This window comes from Neoarius graeffei, chromosome 19, assembly GCF_027579695.1.
Source record: "Neoarius graeffei isolate fNeoGra1 chromosome 19, fNeoGra1.pri, whole genome shotgun sequence".
In the NCBI taxonomy this organism is placed as follows: domain Eukaryota; kingdom Metazoa; phylum Chordata; class Actinopteri; order Siluriformes; family Ariidae; genus Neoarius; species Neoarius graeffei.
The window spans coordinates 16123309-16145499 of record NC_083587.1 but is presented as its reverse complement, the minus strand read 5'-3'; the positions used below and the strand labels follow the sequence as shown (position 1 = coordinate 16145499).

The following is a 22191-nucleotide window of genomic DNA, read 5'->3' as shown; positions in this document are numbered from 1 at the left end:
CAGGAAGGTGGATGTCACAGTGACGTTGTCCAATGAGACGCCAGCTAGAGCTCAGCACAGCGTATCCGTGTATTTTGAATGTTTACACAGCACCGGATCAGACACGATCTGGATTGAATACGTGGACCCTGGCGGATTCCTGTTTCCCGGCGGTTTAATGTAAACGGACAGTGCATCCGCGAAGAAAACGAGACCGATACGGTCTAATGTAAACGTAGCCTTAGAGAGGCTTGTCTTGAAGCACCTCCATTCAGTAGCAGAACCATCACCGGACCCCCTGCAGTTCACCTACCAGCCCCATATTGGAGTGGAAGACGCCATCAACTTTCTGCTGCACGGGAGGCAGGCAGCATTGTGAGAGTCATGTTTTTTAAACACTTTTTTTTTTTTCCCAGTGCTTTAAACACAAGACCTGTCCTGCTTGGAGAGAAGCTACTGAACATGCAAGTTGATGCTCTTCTAGTGGCCGGGATCACCAACTAGCTCACAGGAAGGCCACAGTATGTGAGGCTGGAAAACAACATATCGGACCTTTATAGCGAGCAGCACAGGGGTGCCTCAGGGGACGGTCCTCTATACTTCTGACTTCAGGTACTGCTCACAGTCCTGCCACCTGCAGAAGTTTTCGGACGACTCTGCCGCTGTGGGCTGTGTCAGCAGGAGGCTGAGAATAGGAATGTGTCTGATGTTTGAACATTAACTGAAGCTCTTGATTTGTATCTGCATGATTTGATGCTGATCAGACAGTAGGTGGATGTAGGGGTATTCCTAATAAAGTAGCCAGTGAGTGTATTGTCTGTGATGAGTTTTCCTCTGACTGCAAAAGAGAGAACAACAACCTTCTTTAATGGATTTTCTTTCTGCTGTACTCTTCTGGCCGATGGAGGTGGTGACGGTGTCTGGCCTCTTTGCGCTCGAGCAACAGCAGAACTTTCCTGTTTAGATTTTCTATCGCTGATTTTCTATTCACTTTTTTTTTTTTTTAATTGGCAGGGCGAATAAAACTGTTTATTCGTAGATGAATGAAATGCAGTGACTAAAATTACACAAGGTTATACAAACTAGAGCAAGATCTTCCCAGCTGTAGTCGTTCTGTTCGAGCAACACGAGTTGAGTAAACGGTTATCATATGCGCCTTTGACGCCGGATGCTGCGTCACGCTAAGGTATTAGGCAGAGACCCGTCCACCCGTAAATTTGACGGGCAATTGCCGATTTCAACGGGCAAGTATACACACAGACGGATACTGAAACGGACGATAATGCCGAAAATTTTCGCACATGAATACTCCCACATGTCATCCGATAAATCCAGTTATGTTCCGCCCACACACGGACTGGCCATCGGGAGTAGCGGGAGTTTTCCCGGTGGGCCGGTGGTTCAGCGTGGGCCGGCGGAGAAAAAAAAAAAAAAAAAACAGTTGCGCGCTGGCCTTTAATATGATAAGCAATGTTAACAGTTTCTTTAACAAACTGTTAACATTGCTTATTACAGTTGCGCGCTGGCCTTTAATATGATAAGCAATGTTAACAGTTTGTTAAAGAAACTGTTAACATTGCTTATCATATTAAAGGCCAGCGCGCAACTGTTTTTTTTTTTTTTTTTTTTTTTTCTCCGCTGGCCCACACTGAACCACCGGCCCACTGGGAAAACTCCCGCTACTCCCGATGGCCAGTCCGTGTGTGGTTCCGCCATCATTTACAAATCGTAAGAAACACAGTTTAATACGAAAAATACTGAAAACTTGAAATGAAAAATCAGAATATTTCATCGTTTCCGCCATTTTGGCCCGCACTGAATCTTGTAACATGCGGACTGAATAAATCGCGAATTCTGATTGGTCGAAAATTGCCAAACACCCTGCGTTGTAGTTTCCTCTTTCTTGGCGGGAGAACCGCATTTTTTTTTGCTGACTCACTCTTCTGGATCAAGATGAATCCCAACAAACGCCCCAAATTGAATGTGACAAAAACTGATTCGTTTTTCCACAAAAAGACAGAAAAGGTATGTGTGATACATTGATTAACAAGGGGGGTTCATTGGGGTATGGTAAAATAGAATACTGTTGGTTTTTTTTTTTTTATTAAATACTGTAACTAGATCAAAAGATTATATACAATTCATTGTTGTTTATTTTCTTTTCACTTTTGTTACCAAATCAAACACCATACATACATCTGATACATTCAGGAGTGAAACTGAAAAAAATACAAAGTAAAAATATGCAATATTTCTGATCAAAAATTACACGCCATTTCACCCTGAAAATGTCCTAGAATGCAGGAAATGAAGTCTAAATTTCAAAAATTTTCTGGGGGGCATGCCCCCAGACCCCCCTAGAGGGACTTCGCGCCTGCGGCGCTCGTCTTCGCACCTGCGGCGCTTATCAGGATTATATAAAATATTATTTTTGACTGGTAAATTTCTTTTTCTGCCTAATACCCTACGTCACGCAACATTGCCCCTAGCACCGGTTGCTGCATAACGCAGCATTGTTGATTTGTCATTATTTTCAAGACTCATCTATGTGTTAACAAATGTGTTGGTGTTAATGCTGAATGAGCATGATCCAATAAAAGCAGAGAATTTTATCTTTTAAATGCAACTTATTTCATGTCTTTATGTGCTTCAGAGGCTGAGATATTGAATTTTTCATAGGCGTTTTCAATTAATTTTTTTTATTTCAGAAAACCCTCAGGCAGATGGGGACCTTTTCTAAAAACTGGCTTAGGCATTTGCAGATTTTTTTTTTTTTTTTTGCAGGCGTTTCAGGCGTCAATGGGTTAAAAGTTAGCAGGTAATCAGCTAAAATAGCGATGAAAATACTTTTGCTGCTCTGATTCTCTGGATTAAATCTATAATGATGCGAGTTTGGTCAAAGAGCAGGTGAAGGGTTTCTCTGAGGAACTGCAAAGATGTCGGGAAACTTGGTTCAAGCTTTCACTCTGTTATAAAGCACCGACACTGGAGACTCCTTCCATAAATAAGGAGTTAAACTAGAAGGGTGTGCCGAGAGCACAGACCTGCACCAAAGAATGATATTCGAGTCTTCTGTGAGCTCCAAATCTGCAACCGCAAGTCTGGAGATGTGTATATATTTCCACACCTGTATCCTAGAGGACTACTTGGCGATACCTGTGATATGGAGGTGTCATATTTCTACACTGGCTATGTTTCATCACAGTTGAACTTTGCTTTCGTCTGCTGGATTGTGAGATGAGTGGCAAAAGCATAACTGAGTCACGGGACGGATCCGCTCAAATTTAATGGGTTCTTCCGTGGCCCAGGTTCCACCCTTCCAAGTTTCATGGAAATCGGGTCAGTCGGTTTACAGTGAGAGATGAATTTACTGCACCAAAAACATAACAGCCTTGGCGGAGGTGATAAACGTCTCCTTCCAGAGCGGCTGCTGTACAAGTTCCTGTGAATGAGCGGTTACTATGGAAACGAGCTCCTTAATATAAAACTGCGCTACTGATGGAGCTGCAGTTATAGAAAAGGACTGAATCGACACCACCTGACCAATCAGAATCCAGCAGCTCTGTGGTGGAATTATTATATTTAAGTTGTTTTGTCCGTAATGTCTTAAGGAAGACCTCAGCTCTTGACACGAACTTGGATTCTTTCGTTTGTCGTCCTTCCATGAGGTTTCTGAGAACAGAGTGAACTTCTATCGATTTCTGAAGCACGTGCAGAGTTTAACGTAACCCAGTGATCTAAAGTTGTGTTTTTTTTGTAATTTCAGGACAAGAGGGAGCAGCAGATAAAAGACGGGACTTACACTCGCCCTTACAGACTCTCCTACTGATCTGTGACTTTCGTGTTTCAGGTTACATCATTGTTTCAAATTGTGCATGTATCTATAAATAAACGTATTGATGAAAGAATATGTGAGAGCAGTTCGTTTGTGATTAAATTTGATTTTATTGAAACTTTCACGTTTTCTGCTTCAGATCTGTGTTGGTATACATCCATATATAGGAGGAGGAGGATTAAACATGACTTGTGGATAATTAACGTGGATAATTAGGGCTCTTTGCACTCTGCACCATAGCCTGTTTACGTGCTGCCAGGTTTCCACTTTGGGTTGAAGTGTTTCTTCAGAGGCTCCCAGCATTTGTAGTAGCTCTTGTCCAGACACTGGCACGTCTCAAGCCCCCACTTGGTGACTGCCATGCTGAAGGACGACTCGAACATGAAGGCCTGCGATAAAACCCAGGAGAGGGAAAAATCTCATTAGGTTTGCTGGAGAGATGCAGGATGACTTTTTTTTTTTTTTTTTTGATATGATAATGCCTGATGAGATTCTGACTCAGTCTTGCAGATTGTCTAGTTAACAAAACCTCAGAGTAAAACCATTTTTTTGCTTATAGGTTTTTTTTTTTTTTTAAACAAATGATGTAAATGTGCTCACACAAGTGCATCAGCTTGGTTTCTCTCCCACACACTCACAGGATGTCGAGTCCTGAATGTTTAATATTTACAATCTTACTCTAAACTATAAAATGTCTGATGCCAGTTGTTGACAGAAGAAGAAAGTATGCGGTTACAGAAAAATAATTCTTTAGTGTTTTAAAAGTAACTCCGACCCATTGCACCTGCCCGCTTATTATTTTCCGATTTATAGCATGATCCAGGGTGTTTTATTCCTTAACTGAATCTTGTTAATGAAGTGATTTTAGTTATAGCTGGCTACTGTTTGTCACAGAATCTGAAGTAATTTCAGACATGTTTTTGGGGGTATGTTTACCACCGGAGCTGGAGAAGCAGATGGGGTGGGAAATAAAACGGATAACCTGACTCAGCATGATGGTGACCAGGGTCATGTCTTGTTGCTGCTTAGGGCCTCCAGACCACCAGGGGGCCCTGTGGTGTTTAAAATAGATGGATGTGCTAAAAAAAAAAAGCCCACTCATTTATATAGCTAAGGTTTGTATTAAGCAGTGACAGAGCGCCCCCTTCTGGTGTGAAAAGAACAAGAAACTGAGTAAGCTTGCTAACTTGTGTAAGTCATGGAGCAAGGTTCTCCAGAAAATCTGAAGTAGTTAGCTTAAAAAAAAAATAGTAGTAGGCAACTCGGGTGTGAATGCTCGGGAAGGGTCTGGGGGAATTTTGAAATTCACATACCTTCTGGTGCACTCTCAGCTGATACATTACTAACCAGTTCCCTGTAAATATGTATGAAATTTCCCTCCAGATGTGTGCGCGCACGCGCTTGGCTTTCTCAGTTACCCTCTGTAGTACGCCGCCTGGCTCTGGAACATAATTACGGTGTGGTCACATGGTCCAGCTCAGCCAATCAGAGCGCAAGAATTGATCGACAAATATGGCATCGCTTCCGGTCACGACCCGAATCAAAGACAATTTCGTGGATAATTAGATTTGCAGTAAATTACGGGCAGCGTAGACAATTTAAATCGCTTGAACGTTGAAAGGCAAGTTTTAATTTTTTTCTGGGCTTGAGTCTGTAGAAAAAACCGCCGGTCACTGGTGCTTGTGGATATCTGTGATGGAGTGTATATTTTTAATGCAGAAAAGTAAAAATGGACCTGAAACACAGGGATTAATGCTAATTAATTAGATTTGATCAATTTCTCCACCTTCAGTTGAAATAAAAAATGGAAAACGATACAGTAGCGGCTAACTAGCTTGTACTGAGCGTGTAAAATGTTTATTGTAGCTAGGACATAGTTAGCCTGTTGGCTCATCCAGAATAATGAAGTGTTAATTCTGTTCATTGCTGCGCATAAATTCCTGATTTGATGTTCGTAGGGGCCTCTGAGAAAGCTGACATTTAGGGCCTCAAGTGTTCGGAAATGGGAAATGAAAAGAAGTTAACTTTCTATAATAGGTCCGGTTACAAACACACATGCGGTTATTGCTGTTCATCGAGTTGGTGTTTGTTAAAGGTCCCATAGCATGAAATTTTCACTTTCTGAGGTTTTTTAACGTTAAAATGAGTTCCTCTGGCCTTCTTAAGTCACCCCAGTGGCTAGAAATTTCATAATGTGTAAACCAAACTATGCCCAATATTTGAGAATGGCGCGTCAAAACGGCGCGTTGAGAAGCTCTTCCCTTGCTTACGTCAGCAAGGGAGATGATCCCCACGCCCCCCTCTGGATTCCCACCCACTGTATGGATTGCCCGCCCAGCTCAAAAGTTGCCACCAAACATGGAAGTTGCGCTGTACATGGATGTGACAACACAGAAAGGACGCAGTGGCTTAATTTTATTTACTCCAATAATACGCCGTCGAGTCTACCTAAGACGGTGTATGTTTGTCGGAAGCATTTTCCTGAGGAATGTTTCCACAACTTGGGACAGTACAGGGCAGGTTTTGCACATCAACTGTCACTGAAGCCTGGGTCCGGACCAAGCATCCCTGCCGCATCAGCCACAAACAGCGAACAAGTAAGTGTATAACTGTTAAGTCGTTTTGCCGTGTTTTAAAATCGGTGCCACGTTAGCCTTGCAATGGCTACATTAGCTGTGCAGCTAACCGCTTCCTGCAGTTAGCCAGGTACTCTGCGCTACAAAACCAAAAAGCATGCAGCATGCTCTGTTAAACTGAGTTTAGTCTGGAAATTGACTGTAACTTATGAGCTTATGTTTTGCCGTGTTTTAAAATCGGTGTCACGTTAGCCTTGCAATGGCTACATTAGCCGTGCAGCTAACCGCTTCCTGCAGTTAGCCAGGTACTCTGCGCTACAAAACCAAAAAGCATGCAGCATGCTCTGTTATAATAGCCAATCAAAACAGTTTTTACAAAGACACCCACATTCTTTTTTTTTTAAGTCACTCGTTCATTTTATTTGTTTGTTTGTTCAGTAAAAACCCAAACATTTGTTGAATTTATTTTATTTCCTCGCGTCGCACCTTAATGATGTCAGCGCGCGGTATTTTTCCCTTCGCGGTTTGTTCCTTCTCTCTCGCCATAGTAAGACACCCACATCCGCTTGTTCTGACCCACTGGAGGTAGCGTCACAGTGCTGTTAGCCAATCAGAGGTAACACGTTTACATGTCATGAATATTAATGATAAGACCCGCCCCCACCCTCTACCCTTCCCCGCCTCCTGCTTCTCATTAGCAAAACGACGCACTGGGAAAAGCGCTGAAATGGGGCTTTCTCCCAGGAGGCTATATCTACGTGCCGAGGGTTCATTTCGAGAAAGGCTGCGGATATAACATCTGGAAACCTCCACGAGCCCGTTTAAAGCATCAACAAACCACCATGCCATGGGTCCTTTAAAGAGCTGAATGTTGACGATTTGGTGTAAGTATTTGCAGTTTAAAAAAAAAAAAAGCAAGAAGAAGCTAGTCGCCTCAGATAAGATATTAGCAGAGCTGTATATCAGGACGGAGATAAGGGACTTGTTTCGATTCCTGCTGACATCCCAGTCGAGGATTTACTAATGCTCATGGTTGGCATGTCTGTGTGTACCATGGTTCCTTCAGCGACTCTTTCAGGTTTGAGCTTGGCCGTGGTGTTCTTCTCGAAGCAGTCGGCGTCTGGGCCATGAGGGGTCATCATGCTGTGCAGACTTGCTCCTCCGGGCTGGAAACCTTCCTCCTTTGCCTCATAGTGACCCTTGATTAATCCCATGAACTCGCTCATGCAGTTCCCTTAAACACACATAGGGGGCACTGTAACACAACAATCGGGCCTGGTGGGTGAGTAGACCCTGAATGTTCTGGGGTCATGTTCACGGAAAAGCGCTGAGTAAACATCAAATATTCTTTTTATATGATTATATTTCAGGATCAATGCTGTTTTCAAAAAGCTTTAGAGATCGTACTAATAATTTTAAGTGTTTTTTTTTTTTCTGAACCATATACATACATACACCGCACACGTTTAAAACGTTGGGAGGGTTTTGCTTATAGATTCATAAATGTGATATCAGTCAGACACAAATAGCAGCCCAATCATGGTGTCAGTAAGACGGTTGTGAACATGACCCCTGATTCTCGTGTGTAAATCAGATCTTCAGACTTACTGTGATAATACGGAGGTCTGAAGGTGTGATCTGCGACGCCCCAGCGAGGTGGAAAGATGACAAAATCAGCAATGGCGACACCAGGCCGAGTGGATTTGGCTGTCAGGACGGTAAAAATGGACGGATCCTGAAAAAGAGAGCATCAGAAGTAGATCAGCTTCTTTGGGAATAAAGTCATGTAGTCAGGTGAAGGATGTTCTCGATATTTTATTGAATGGAAATGCCTTACGGGTAAGTTCTGCTCTCCTCCTGGAGCCTCGTTTATAAACGCGTGGACTAGTAAACACATTCCCACCTGTTTCCGAGTCATAAGTGATCTTAAAATGATGCACGTGGGAAGATCAACTCGAGAAGGTTTTCACATACAGCAGGACATTAGGAATATGGAATAATAATGGATGACGGCAGGACCAGGGGTGTCAAAATTTTTAAGTAACCGGCTACATTAATTACACTTGGTCCAATATCAAGTGGGCTGGACCAAAAACTGCCTTCTGAGATTTTTATATAATATATATTACGTACATATGACATACTTCGTATTAATCAATCAGGAGGCATTTTATTTAGCATAGTTCACGTTTCCACCGTTTAGTCATGAAATGTGCACACGCGAATGTTTACACATGCATTACTGATTTTAAATGAACGTTAGCGAGCAACATGCGTGACCTTGGAGGGATGCAAGTACAATTTTAGATCAACTGTTTATTACAGAAACATTTTGCTTCTTGGTTACAGTCCCTGATCTGTGGCACACTCTGAATGTCACCTGTGTGTGTGCTCAATTGGATGAGTTTTGCCCCTGGGTTAGGAGGTTGCTGGTTTGAATCCCAGCAGGGTCCTGAGAACATGCGAATATCTGAATGGCAACACGTAATCCTGTGATATCCAGGAGTCCGGAAGCGTAATGACCTCATTCTTACTCTGGAACTATAAAGACGACTCAAGTTTATCATCAAAATCCTAGAATGGTTTCTGCCGCGACTGTACCATAACGTTCACACTTTTGCCTTATTGCGATCTCACAATGTAATACAAGCTCAAGTTTGGGATTTAGCTCAAGGGGGAAAGTGGGGACGATGAGAACTGAGTACTATCAATGGTCACGATATGATGAGTGATGAAATCAGCTACTTGTACACCAATTCTTCTTTGTTTCATGAAACACATTTCATGATTCAGTTCAAGATGGAGGTTTTGGGGTCAACTGTCTGGTAATCTTTCCATCAGTTTGTTGGTTAACACTGATCTCATAGCTCCACCTGCAGTTTCCTGTTACTCAGATAAACTATGGGGGAAAGTAAAGACTGCTGAACCTTAACCATCTCTTCATCCACTGAAGCAGTGGTCACCAACCGTGTTACTGGAGGTCTACATCCCTGAAGACTTTCGCGCCAACCATAATCATGCCCACCCAACCAGCTCATCTTCAGGTTCGCTGAAAGTCTTAATCTCACATGGTTAAGCCGTTTATTAAGCGGTGTAGTGGTTAGCATCATGAACGCTCATGTAAGACATTCCTGGTTTTTGCTTTAGTGTTTGTTGGGTCTGGATTAAGTGGATAAAGTGAAATATTCTCAGAAACAAGTTGCTCGTGTGGCTCAATTGGAAGAGCATTGCCTCTGGGTTGAGAGGTTGCTGGTTCAATCCCCAGCCAGGTCTCTCGGATATGGGCGGAGAAGGTTCAGGATTCGGTAGGATGGCATGACCTGAGGAGGGGGGGGGGATATCTGGGCAGCTGCCCCCCCCAGGTTCATGGAAGATGAACAGACTGGGTTATGGAGTTTCAAGAGAGACTTTCGACTTGCATTATTATAAGAGGGAATGCTGTTTAAAAACCTATCACCCCACTTTCCAGGAGGTTTTCAAGCATGAGGTCTGTTCAGTAACTCTTTCTCCACACACTACTAAGTGCATCAAGCCCGATTTGAACTCATTCATTGGCGAAGCTTTTACCACAAAGCCATCAAGTTCCACTGAAAGCACTTGGTGTTGTGATGCTTTTGTCTTTTAAAATGCTGCTTTAACCTAATTAAAAAAATCATCATGATGTTACTTCATGCAACCTTGGGGTCATCCTGGACCACCGTCTTTCTCATCTCGCATCACTAAACTGATTCGATCACAAAGGTCTTTCCTGTACGACAGTTTACAACATCAGAAGGCTCTGGGCTGCTGTACTAACTCATCTCCCAACGTTAGGACTTTGATACGCCAAGTCAACTTGCAAGAGGAGATGTTTTGGAGAGTTCTTCTGACCTCCCATAACTGAAATGTAAACGTACTGAAAACTCAGTAAAAACAGCTGAAAATGTTCTAATACGGGGACTGAATATGCTGTACATGAGACGAGAGGAGAAAATAAAATGGAGGATATTAAAGAAACCGGAGAGACCAAATATCCTCCTCTCACAGAAGCAGAACGAAGACTGGTTGAAATGGTGGACGCCAATACCAGTGTGTGTTGCTGTGTATCTTCTAGAACAGTGTTTTTCAACCTTTTTTGAGCCACGGCATATTTTTGACACTGAAAAAATCCAATAGCACACCACCAACCAAAAATATTATAAAATGACGCTTTTTAGCCTAATAATGACAACATGGTCTCTTAATTTATTTATACTCACTCAGTGTGAAACCTGGGTCTGTTTAGATGAACACAAAGCTGATATCCTGGGAGGAATTGAAGACAGACACACACGAAGCTCATCAACAGCTCTCAGTCGCTCTCTGTTTTTAGTTTTTATAGCAGTCAGGGTTGAAAAGCTCAGCTCACACAGATATGTCGTGGAAAATGGGAGTAATGTTGAAATAGCTTTGTTTGACAGAATGGGGAACTCCTTTGCAGCAGTCAGCCATAAACTGTCCAAAGGTAGGTCAGCAATGCTTAGCTTTAAACCACGATCTTGTCTCAGTTCAGTTAGTTCCTCTTGCTCCTGTAAAGTCATGTCCTTCCCAGCAACTGATGCTGAGCTAGATGGGTCCCGAACCCAGTCAAGGGATTCCGTGAAGACTGAAGAAAAATAAAATGAAAGCTTCTCCTCGAGAGTTTTCAAATGTGCACCTACTATCTCACACAGAGCAGCAATGTTGACGTCTTGCCATGTCTTGGTGAGTGGGAACATGTCAAGGTTGGCACATTCCACATGCTGTTGCCAGAGCTTCACCTTCGAACGGAATCCATTTATTTTATCTGTGCTTGTAAGCAGGTTTTCGTTTCGGCCTTGCATTCCTGTGTTCAGATCATGAAATATATCTGCCAGGTATGCCAGCTTCGCACAGCACTCATCACTTGCAAGCAGCTTTGCGGAATCAGTCCTCTCATTTGTTAGAAACACTAAGTTCCTCCCGCAGCTCATACACACGGGTCAGCACCTTGCCACGTGACAACCATCGGACCTCTGTATGGAGCAATAAGGTTGTATGATCCGCTCCCATTTCCTCACACAATGATGCAAATATGCGACTTTTCACAGACCGTGTCTTTACAAAAAGTTTACCATGCGCACCACATTATCCAACACAGTAACAAGGTCTGCTGGTAAAGTCTTGGAAACGAGAGCCTCACGGTGCAAAAAACAGTGCGTAACAACAACATCTGGGTTCCTTTCCTTCACCCTGCTAATGAAGCCTTTGGTGGGCCCAACCATGGCTGCGGCACCATCAGTGCAAACACTTGTGCAGTTTTCCCATGTACAGTGGTGCTTGAAAATTTGTGAACCCTTTAGAATTTTCTATATTTCTGCATAAATATGACCTAAAACTTCATCAGATTTTCACACAAGTCCTAAAAGTAGATAAACAGAACCCAGTTAAATAAATGAGACAAAAATATACTTGGTCATTTATTTATTGAGGAAACGATCCAATGTTACATATCTGTGAGTGGCAAAAGTATGTGAACCTTTGCTTTCAGTATCTGGTGTGACCCCCTTGTGCAGCAATAACTGCAACTAAACGTTTGCGGTAACTGTTGATCAGTCCTGCACACCGGCTTGGAGGAATTTTAGCCCGTTCCTCCGTACAGAACAGCTTCAACTCTGGGATGTTGGTGGGTTTCCTCACATGAACTGCTCACTTCAGGTCCTTCATTTCCATTGGATTAAGGTCAGGACTTTGACTTGGCCATTCCAAAACATTAACTTTATCCTTCTTTAACCATTCTTTGGTAGAACAACTTGTGCGCTTAGGGTCATTGTCTTGCTGCATGACCCACCTTCTCTTGAGATTCAGTTCATGGACAGATGTCCTGGCATTTTCCTTTAGAATTCGCTGGCATGATTCAGAATTCATTGTGCCATCAATGATGGCAAGCTGTCCTGGCCCAGATGCAACAAAACAGGCCCAAACCATGATACTACCACCACCATGTTTCACAGATGGGATAAGGTTCTTCTGCTGGAATGCAGTGTTTTTCCTTTCTCCAAACCTAACGCTTCTCATTTAAATCAAAAAGTTCTATTTTCGTCTCATCCATCCACAAAACATTTTTCCAATAGCCTTCTGGCTTGTCCACGTGATCTTTAGCAAACTGCAGACGAGCAGCAATGTTCTTTTTGGAGAGCAGTGGCTTTCTCCTTGCAACCCTGCCATGCACACCATTGTTGTTCAGTGTTCTCCTGATGGTGGACTCATAAACATTAACATTAGCCAATGTGAGAGAGGCCTTCAGTTGCTTAGAAGTTACCCTGGGGTCCTTTGTGACCTCGCCAACTATTACACGTCTTGCTCTTGGAGTGATCTTTGTTGGTCGACCACTCCTGGGGAGGCTAACAATGGTCTTGAATTTCCTCCATTTGTACAGAATCTGTCTGACTGTGGATTGGTGGAGTCCAAACTCTTTAGAGATGGTTTTGTAACCTTTTCCAGCCTGATGAGCATCAACAACGCTTTTTCTGAGGTCCTCAGAAATCTCCTTTGTTCGTGCTATGATGCACTTCCACAAACATGTGTTGTGAAGATCAGACTTTGATAGATCCCTGTTCTTTAAATAAAACAGGGTGCCCACTCACACCTGATTGTCATCCCATTGATTGAAAACACCTGACTCTAATTTCACCTTCAAATTAACTGCTAATCCTAGAGGTTCACATACTTTTGCCACTCACAGATATGTAATATTGGATCATTTTCCTCAACAAATAAATGACCAAACATAATATTTTTTTGTCTCATTTGCTTATCTGAGTTTTCTTTATCTACTTTTAGGACTTGTGTGAAAAACTGCTGATGTTTTAGGTCATATTTACGCAGAAATATAGAAAATTCTAAAGGGTTCACAAACTTTCAAGCACCACTCCTTGGTCAAGCTATTCCGATGTGACCCGAAAAATTTCCTCTCCCGTTGTTTTTTGTGGCAGTGCCTTGCAAAATAGGAAGTTTTCTCTAATGGCATCTCCATCCACAAAACGCACATTGGCCAAGAGTTGAGCGTGTCCACTAATATCCGTGGACTCAAGTTGCATAGCAAATTTCCTACTAATGCGTATCTTTTCCAAAACAACATTTTCGATGTCTGCAGACATGTCATCAATTCGTCTGGCAGTTGTGTTATCTGAGAGAGGGACTTTGGCGATTTCTTTTACCGCCGAGCATCTCCTTAACAATGGATTTGCAGGCAGGTAGTATTAATGACTCTGCCACAGAGCATACCTTTTTTGATTTAGCAACAAGTTCAGCAACGTGGTAGCTAGCTTTGAGGGCTCGCTCATTCACCTTTGTGTTTTTTCTCATTAAAGTTGCCTGCTTCTCCATGTTTTCACGCAGGCGAACAAAATAGTCCGCGTGCTTGTTCTGAAGTGTCGGGTATTTCGTTTGGAGATGGCGTTTAAGCTTACTTGGGACCATGGCACTGTTGGCTAGCTTTTCGCCACACACCAGGCACAACGGAGTCAGTGTCATCGCATCCCCGGTGAAAGTAAATCCGAATGAAAGATGGCTTTCGCTGTACTGCCTCGAGTTCACCATCTTTATTTTCTTTTGACTCCCTCCCATACTAGAGCCTTCATCGGGGTCTGAATTTTGTCCCGGGCCCTGTTCGGAGTTTGGATTATTCCTTTTCAAAAACTTCTCCATGTCTACCTGTCTCACGCATCACTACAGCTGCGTCACGTCTCCTGTCTCAGAGTATTAAGGTAATTATGCTGGATGTCGCTCTCTTTCTTTTCTCGTAATTACGAGATATGGTGTCTATTTTGTTATCCAGTGAATGCAATGCGCTTCTTTACCAAGTAATGACCAATTAAGGAAATTGGATAATTTTCCACGGCACACCTTACAATATCTCACAGCACACTGGTGCGCCGCAGCACAGTGGTTGAAAAACACTGTTCTAGAATTACTGACTAACAAATAAAGTGCAGAATTGTTTCTCCAACATTCTCAATGATTGTAGGTTTGTTCCCTGCACCATTCTCAGGATTACGTCATTTCCAAGTATATTTTAGCTATAAAGTGGGAAACACGTGGATGCTAGCTAGTTAACATTTGCGATCATGAGTTTATGATCTCAATGAGTTTACCTTCTCATAACAGTGACCTGGACGCTCAGTGTTAGACACAACAGTCAGTAAAATCTCTATGTTGATTGGTGTAAAGTGAATAAACTCAATTCCGTACCGAGATGTTGTCAAAAAGGCAATTTCACGAACACTTGATCAGCGAGACGGATTCTCTCGTTTTCTTCACTTGCTAATAAAGAATCCCATGGGGTTTTTTTCAGTAGTTGAGTTTATTACTCTATTTTGCCCGCTAGTGGAATAACAGAGACTCGCTGTTTTTTCAAATCATTCAATTCCATTTCGATTCCAAGACTTAAGGCGAGTCAAATGAAAACCTTCATACACTATTTGTTATTTTTCTCCATTGTATTCAGTAGAAGTGTTTCAGCACTGTCCTGATCACTCTAGAAAAAAAAAAGTTCTACTAAATTTCTGATGCATTTTTAAGATTTTCATTTGACTCACCCTCATAATTTCACGTCGTAGGCCGGACCACACCCTTCATCAGACCTGCTGTATGTTTGACACCGTTGCTGTGTAAAATTTAACGGTTCTCCGGGCCACGTCTCAGCCGGAGTGAACGGATTTTACTCACAGCGTGATCGAACGCCACACAGTTGATGACCATGAAGTTCTCCAGGTTGTATTTGTAGGGAGCGTAGTTTCCGTGCCACGCCACAACGTTAAACGGTGAAAAGTCCTGCAAAACGAGAACATTTAAACACACGGAACACGAACTTGGCCTCGATTTACAGCCTCAGAACAGAAACGTCCAACATCACGAACTTTCTAACATCTGGTTCAGCTTCATTGTGATTGTTACAAAAAGGAGAAACACCATTTTTAACTTGTCCTTTGCTTGCTTCTGTCTGGCTGATCACGTTTCTTTCTTTCTCCCAGTTTCTTCCTCTCACCCTTCCATGCTTTCTTTCTGCTTTTGTCACATTTTCTTGCTCTTTTTAATCTTCCTTTCTTTCTTTACTTTCATTCTCCTTTTCTTGTGCTTCATTTTTTGTTTTCATTTTTATCTTTTTCCTGCTTTTTATTCATCCCCTGCTGTCCTTCTATTTCTCTTTCTTTGTTGTTTTTTTTTAAATATTTTATTATTTCACTTCTGTCTCAGTTGTTTGGATTCCATGCTGCTGGTTTTAAAACACTTTAAACAGTCATTATATTTTCTTAACACATCCAGTTAAAGCTCGGAGTAAAACTTTCTTTTTCTGTTCTGTTCTTTCTTTATATAAACTTCTTCTATTTTCTTGCCAGGAATGAAATTGTGAAGTGGTTATATAGTGGAGATATTTCTTCATTGTGATTTTGAAAAAGAAAAGAAGAAAAAGAAGAAGAGGAGAAGAAGAAACAGAATCCCAGCAATTTTTATAAAGTCCTCTGTTGAAAATGTTGTCGTGATGAGACGGAGAATGGTGGCTTTAAAATCAATATAATTCATTACAGCCAAGACTACCTGCAGTCCTGACCCTCGTTCTTACTTACACACACACACACACACACACACACACACACACACAGAACTTAAAGTACAAACACAAATACACACAAAGAGTAGTGTGTGTGTGTCTCTCTCTCTCAACAGTTACATACATTCTCACAAAGACATTCTCTCCTCACACCCTGGGAGCTTCCTGGACCCTGACGTTTGTAATCTCACAGACATTACTGCTTGCAGGATAACTCCACCAGACTTGATTAAAACAGTGAAAAAAAACCACTCATACACACAAAACACAAACAGATTGGCCCAGTCAAGCAAATAATAAGTTAATTCGAGCAATTTCAGCGCTCAGCTGGAGAGCAGAACAGCAGGACGAGACGGCAGCGTCTCCTTCGAGACAGCGTCCAACAACCTCCTGTATATTCCAGGACGGAGAGACAGTGGCCGAGTTCTGCCTCAATAATAATAATAATAATAATAATCTCATGTCTTTATATCTGATGCAGTATTGTAATGAAGAACAATCCCATCCCCTTGATGGCAAATAAATTTCTCCCATCACACGTCGATCCAATTACACACGCAACAGGAAGCTCGGGGAAATCATTTCCAAGGAAAATCTGCTGAAATGAATGCGCGAGTCAGGAAATAGTTTTCAGATGAAAAGATTTACACAACGAAAATGCTGACGATTCTGATGTTCCCTAATTAAACAGTGACAGATAGATAGATAGATAGATAGATAGATAGATAGATAGATAGATAGATAGATAGATAGATAGATAGATAGATAGATAGATTTGTGGTCAGAAGTTTACATACAGTGACATGAATGTCATGGCAATATTTGGGCTTTCAGTCATTTCTTTGAACTGTTCTTTTTCTGTGGCAGAATGATTGTACAGCATACAGCTTTAATAAAAAAAAAACACTAGAATTTGGTGCACAAGTTTTAATTTTCTTTGGGTTTTCTGAAATCAACACAGGGTCAAAAATATCCATACAGCACACCTAATATTTGGGTAAAATGTCTCTTCGCAAGATTCACCTTGACCAAACATTTTTGTTTACCATGAACAAGCTTCTGGCAGAATTCTGGTCGGATATTTCATGACTCTTCATGGTAGAATTGGTAGAGTTCAATTACATTTTGTTTTTTGTTCTTGACATGGACTCGACTGATAAGCACGGTCCATGTATTTTCAATAGGGTTGAAGTCAGGACTTGTTTTAAGCTTAATGCTAGCCTGCTTTATCCTCCACAACCAGCTCTGATGTGTGTTTGGGTTCATTGTCCTGTTGTAACTCCCAAGTCGTGTTCAAGTTTCTGATGGTTTATGCTGAAGAATTCTGAGGTAGTCCTCCTTCTTCATTATTCCATCCACTTTGTGCAATGAACCAGTTCCACTGGCAGCAAAACAGACCCAGAGCATGATGATCCTACCACCACCACCAGCTGGTACAGTGTCCCTCTGTACATGGTGGTCATTGTGGTCAAACAACTCAATCTTTGTCTCATCTGACCATACAGCTTTCCTCCAGAAGGCTTTTTCTCTGTCTGTGTGGTCAGCTTCAAACTTGAGTTAAGCTTGAAGGTGTCAATTTTGGAGCAGGGGTTATTTCTTGGATAGCAGCCTCTTAGTCCATGGTGATCTGAACTGTAGACAGTGATCCATCAGCTTCCAGTTCATGGCAGGGCTGTGCCATGGTGGTTCCCAGGTTGTTCCTGACCATCCAAACCAATTTCCTTTCAGCTGAGGGTGACAGTTTGGGTTTTCTTGAAGCAAAGTGGCTTGGCAAAGTGACTCCACCTCACAATAACTTGCATACAATTGTTTGAGCTGATCTTGGGATCTGCAGTTGTTTAGAAATGGCTCCAAGAGACATTCCGGAGTTGTGTACATCTGCGATCGTCTTTCTCAGATCTGCACTGAGCTCCTTGGACTTCCCCATTTTACTGTGTGTTGGTCAATCCAATGAGTGATGTAAACAAACCCTTTTTATGAAGGCACAGAGAAGCTACCAGCTGTAGTCAATCATGATCACTAACAGGAAGTTAAGAGATCTCGGCCTTGGCAAGATAAGAGACATTTTGGAAGTTTTAGCACCTCTGAATGAATAATCTAAGTAAGTGTATGTAAATTTTTGACCCTGTATGTATAATTTTGACCCTGTGTTAATTTCAGAAAACCCAAAGAAAATTAAAACTTGTGCACCAAATTCTAGTGTTTTTTTTTTAATTAAAGCTGTATGCTGTACAATCATTCTGCCACAGAAAAAGAACAGTTCAAAGAAATGACTGAAAGCCCAAATATTGCCATGACATTCATATCCAAGATGACATTCATGTCATTGTATGTAAACTTCTGACCACAACTGTAGAGAGATTATTATAAGTTAACTTGAACTGCATTTCAAATAATTTTTGTGAGAATTTAAAAAAAATCTACTTGTGGTTTTAATAAAATTATTATTTTTTTATTTTTAAGTGGCTCTGATGAAATCTGCTTATTAGTTAATATATATTTTTTCCATTTTTTAAAGTTAAAGTGTCAGTTTGAATTCCTTTCATCAGTGATGTCATGAATTAACTTATATATTATAACTATTAAAATTCAACTCAAACTGTTTTCAAATATTTTTCACAAGGATTAAAAAAATGTACATGTTGTTTTGATAAAGTTCATAATTATTTAAACTATATTTAATTTTAAAGGTTTTTTTTAATATCTGGTTTTGTTTTGAATTCAAAATGACACTGATGACGTCACAGATTGCTTCGCAGCCGGCCAATCAGCAGCTTGGTTTCTTTCTCATTTCATTCTTTCTCTTCTTTTAAACTTCTTTCATGTTCTCTCTTGCTTTTTCTTCACCTTTACTCTCTTTCCTTCCTTTGGAACTTATTTAATTCTCTTGGCTTACCTCACACTCTGTCTTTCAATAAACATAACATCAGTAAACAATAAAATTCCATTGGGTGGGTTTTTTTTTTCATATAAATTAATCACATCATCTAATAAATAAATATTGTTATACATGTTCTGTTATTTATAATGATGTATTTCAGGAAGTTAACCTTTGAACATTGAAACACCTGTTGAATGTGTACCTGAAAAAAATTAAACACAAACTTACCTATATTTATCAAAGGGGCAAAATTATAGACAAGAAATATTTCTAGAATAACTGTTTATTTCTTTTTCCATACTGCAGAAGTATGAAAGTTACCCGATACTGAAAGAAATAAAAATATAAAAACAACTGGAAGCAGAAGCTGTGTTTTTGTGTCTGTGATTTAAAAATAAGTCTCTCTTATTGAGGTTAAGGATTAATGTGGCTTCTGAAATCTCACATTTCAGCTCAACATTTTGGTCGAGTTCAGGATTTGAACCCCTGAGCTCCAATGAGTGACGTTATCACAGTAACGTACCTGCTGACAGGAGAAGAGCTTCCCCTGGTACTTGTTGATGATGGTGTAACCGGTGGCGATGGTGCGATCTTCAAACCAAGCCACAGGAGTCAGGAAATCTCGGGGATTAGCGAGTCCATTAGCTCCTGGAATACAGCACAGGAAATATTAATAAGCTTCAAAAATATATTATACTCGTAGAAATATAATCACAGAGTGGAAGCGATACCTATGGGTCCGAGGTCCGGCAGCTCGAAGTGAGCACCATAGATCTCCAGAATATAACCTCTGGTCTCACCAAACACATCCACGCTGAAACGCATCCCTTGCTAAAGAATAACAAACAAACAAATACAGAGAGAGAGAGAGAGAGAGAGCGGCAGCTACAATTATTGACACCTTAACGATCTTTTGGCCGCTGCAAAAGTAGAAAAGACTTTCAATATGTAAATTGCGCATGAATAATTACTCAAACTTCCACTGGAAAAAAAAAAAAGTTAAATCCTGATTACTTAGCGTATCAGATCACGTGACACCGTTCCACAATTATCAACACCTTTGTCCACAGTTATCGACACCCAGATGATCATTAATATAAAAAATAAATCGGTATGTGGTATTCACTTAAAACAATTTTTATTTAAAATTTGTTTTCCATAGACTTATATTTAGTACAAAATATATTTTATATAAATATATAGATGGTGTTTACGTAAATGAGGAAGTAATTCTAATGTTTGTAAACAAATGAACTGATAATGTTTAACCTGCGTCAGAAAATCTTTCTGGTCCACTTTCTCAGTATTTACGTAGCTCACATTTTATTAAGGGCGGCACGGTGGTGTAGTGGTTAGCGCTGTCGCCTCACAATAAGAAGGTCCGGGTTCGAGCCCCATGGCCGGCGAGGGCCTTTCTGTGTGGAGTTTACATGTTCTCCCCGTGTCCGCGTGGGTTTCCTCCGGGTGCTCCGGTTTCCCCCACAGTCCAAAGACATGCAGGTTAGGTTAACTGGTGACTCTAAATTGACCGTAGGTGTGAATGTGAGTGTGAATGGTTGTCTGTGTCTATGTGTCAGCCCTGTGATGACCTGGCGACTTGTCCAGGGTGTACCCCGCCTTTCGCCTGTAGTCAGCTGGGATAGGCTCCAGCTCGCCTGTGACCCTGTAGAAGGATAAAGCGGCTAGAGATAATGAGATGAGAATGAGACATTTTATTAATCATTCGTTGTTGTTTGTATTAATTTCTAGTTTACCAATAAACGTCAACAGGAAATTGAGATTGTAACCGCATGAAAATCCAGGTCAAAGGTCGCATCTCATTCCTCGAACCAAAATATAAAATGTCTCCTGATATTGTAATATGTGGGAGATATTTACAACAAACTGCAAAAAAAAAAATTCTGAATGGAATAGAAAAATCTGAATATTTCAAGCGTGTAATTTTTTATATGCTCGGAATTTAATTCTGGTTGAATTCTATTTATTGCAGTCGGATTCCAAATACTCTATAAACATTCCATTCTGTTATGAATCAGGAAAAAAATTATTATAAATAACAGCACTTTTATTTTTTTTTAAAGTGCTTCATTGACTTCAACAATGTTCCACAAAGCTCGATCCATAACAGCTGTAAACGTCCCTTAATTCCACAGGGTGTCGGTAATGGTGGACACCAGTGAAAGTGATCACTATTATCGACACCTCACATGACTTCTCAAACGCGCGTTTAGATACAAAACGGCAACTGTCAAATGAAAGCGTAAGAAACAAAGTAGGTTTCGACAAGGAGATCATGAAATATCGATGAATTTGATCAGTAAAAACATGTCCGTGATCTTTCCACCATGCTTACCTGCGATGAGAACGTCCGGGTTCTCCGAAAAATTGCTGATCAAAGGGCGAGGCGGGTCTTCCGGTTGATTAATTAACCAATAATAACTGTTGGAACTGAAACTCACCTTTGTAAAAATGTTTTTTATTGGTAAATCTGAAAAAGTGTCGATGATTGTAGCTGTCGCTATCTATATACCAAGAATTAAATAATATTTGTAAAAAATAAAATCACGGTTGTGTTTCATTTTTCTTACACCACATCGTTTTTTTACTGATTAGATTTAATGTTGTGGGACAACCGCGAAGCAAGTTACTTCCTGTTGTCACTTACATTATAGCAGCTATAAACAGTCGTTCTTTCACCAGCCTCACTTTATTCTCTCTCTTGAAGAAATCAAAGAAAAAAAATGCAGTTTGTCATGTTACCGATAAACCGCAAAACAGCGTAAACTCCTCCATCCTGTAAAGCTACAGCTTTACCTGTGACTGTTCCAAAGTGCTGACACTGGAGACTCCTTCCAGAAACGTTATGTAAATTCCAGAAAGCTTCACCATAACACCGATTTCTTTGATCTGTTTATTAAGTGGCGCATTCAATTAACACATTGAATTGTACAAGTGAACGAGCCGTTACTATAGAAACACTAACGTATCAGAACAGGAGCATTAACTCACATAAACCTGCGAGTTGCAGCTGTGCGACTGTCAGAGAAATCACAATAACCAACACCTTCTGACCAATCAGAATCCAGATCACTACAACGCTGAGGTGTAAAAATAAGAATAGCACTTATTTTTATTCAGACCCACCTGAATGACGCAGATCTCTTTCGGCTCCACCATCATCTTCCCGAACTCAGTAGTGACCAAGATTTCACCTTGTTGTGGCACTAAAACAAACATCAGGATGAACACAAGACCCACCTCTGTATCATCCAGCAATGAAGCAGCCATTTTAGGTCCATGAGGGATCGTAGTTTCAATAAAGGAAACACAA

General features: G+C 41.0%; 2 protein-coding genes across 2 annotated transcripts in view; one reads left to right on the top strand and one right to left on the bottom strand.

Annotated features, from left to right (window-relative positions):
• The window catches only part of ndufb4 (NADH:ubiquinone oxidoreductase subunit B4), a 9685-nt gene extending 5798 nt beyond the window's left edge, over positions 1 to 3887 (top strand). The window contains exon 3 of the mRNA XM_060899735.1: positions 3746 to 3887. Coding sequence (XP_060755718.1) covers positions 3746 to 3808 — 63 coding nt within the window. The 3' untranslated portion in view covers positions 3809 to 3887. The remainder of the gene's footprint in view (positions 1 to 3745) is intronic.
• Positions 3888 to 3904: 17 nt separating this feature from the next.
• Positions 3905 to 22191, bottom strand: part of hgd (homogentisate 1,2-dioxygenase) — a 36890-nt gene continuing 18603 nt past the window's right edge. The window contains exons 8-14 of the mRNA XM_060899734.1: positions 22005 to 22084; positions 19592 to 19691; positions 19384 to 19508; positions 15097 to 15201; positions 7999 to 8125; positions 7443 to 7624; positions 3905 to 4203 (exon numbers count right to left, since the gene is read on the bottom strand). Of these exons, the coding sequence (XP_060755717.1) occupies positions 4060 to 4203; positions 7443 to 7624; positions 7999 to 8125; positions 15097 to 15201; positions 19384 to 19508; positions 19592 to 19691; positions 22005 to 22084 (863 nt within the window). The 3' untranslated portion in view covers positions 3905 to 4059. The remainder of the gene's footprint in view (positions 4204 to 7442; positions 7625 to 7998; positions 8126 to 15096; positions 15202 to 19383; positions 19509 to 19591; positions 19692 to 22004; positions 22085 to 22191) is intronic.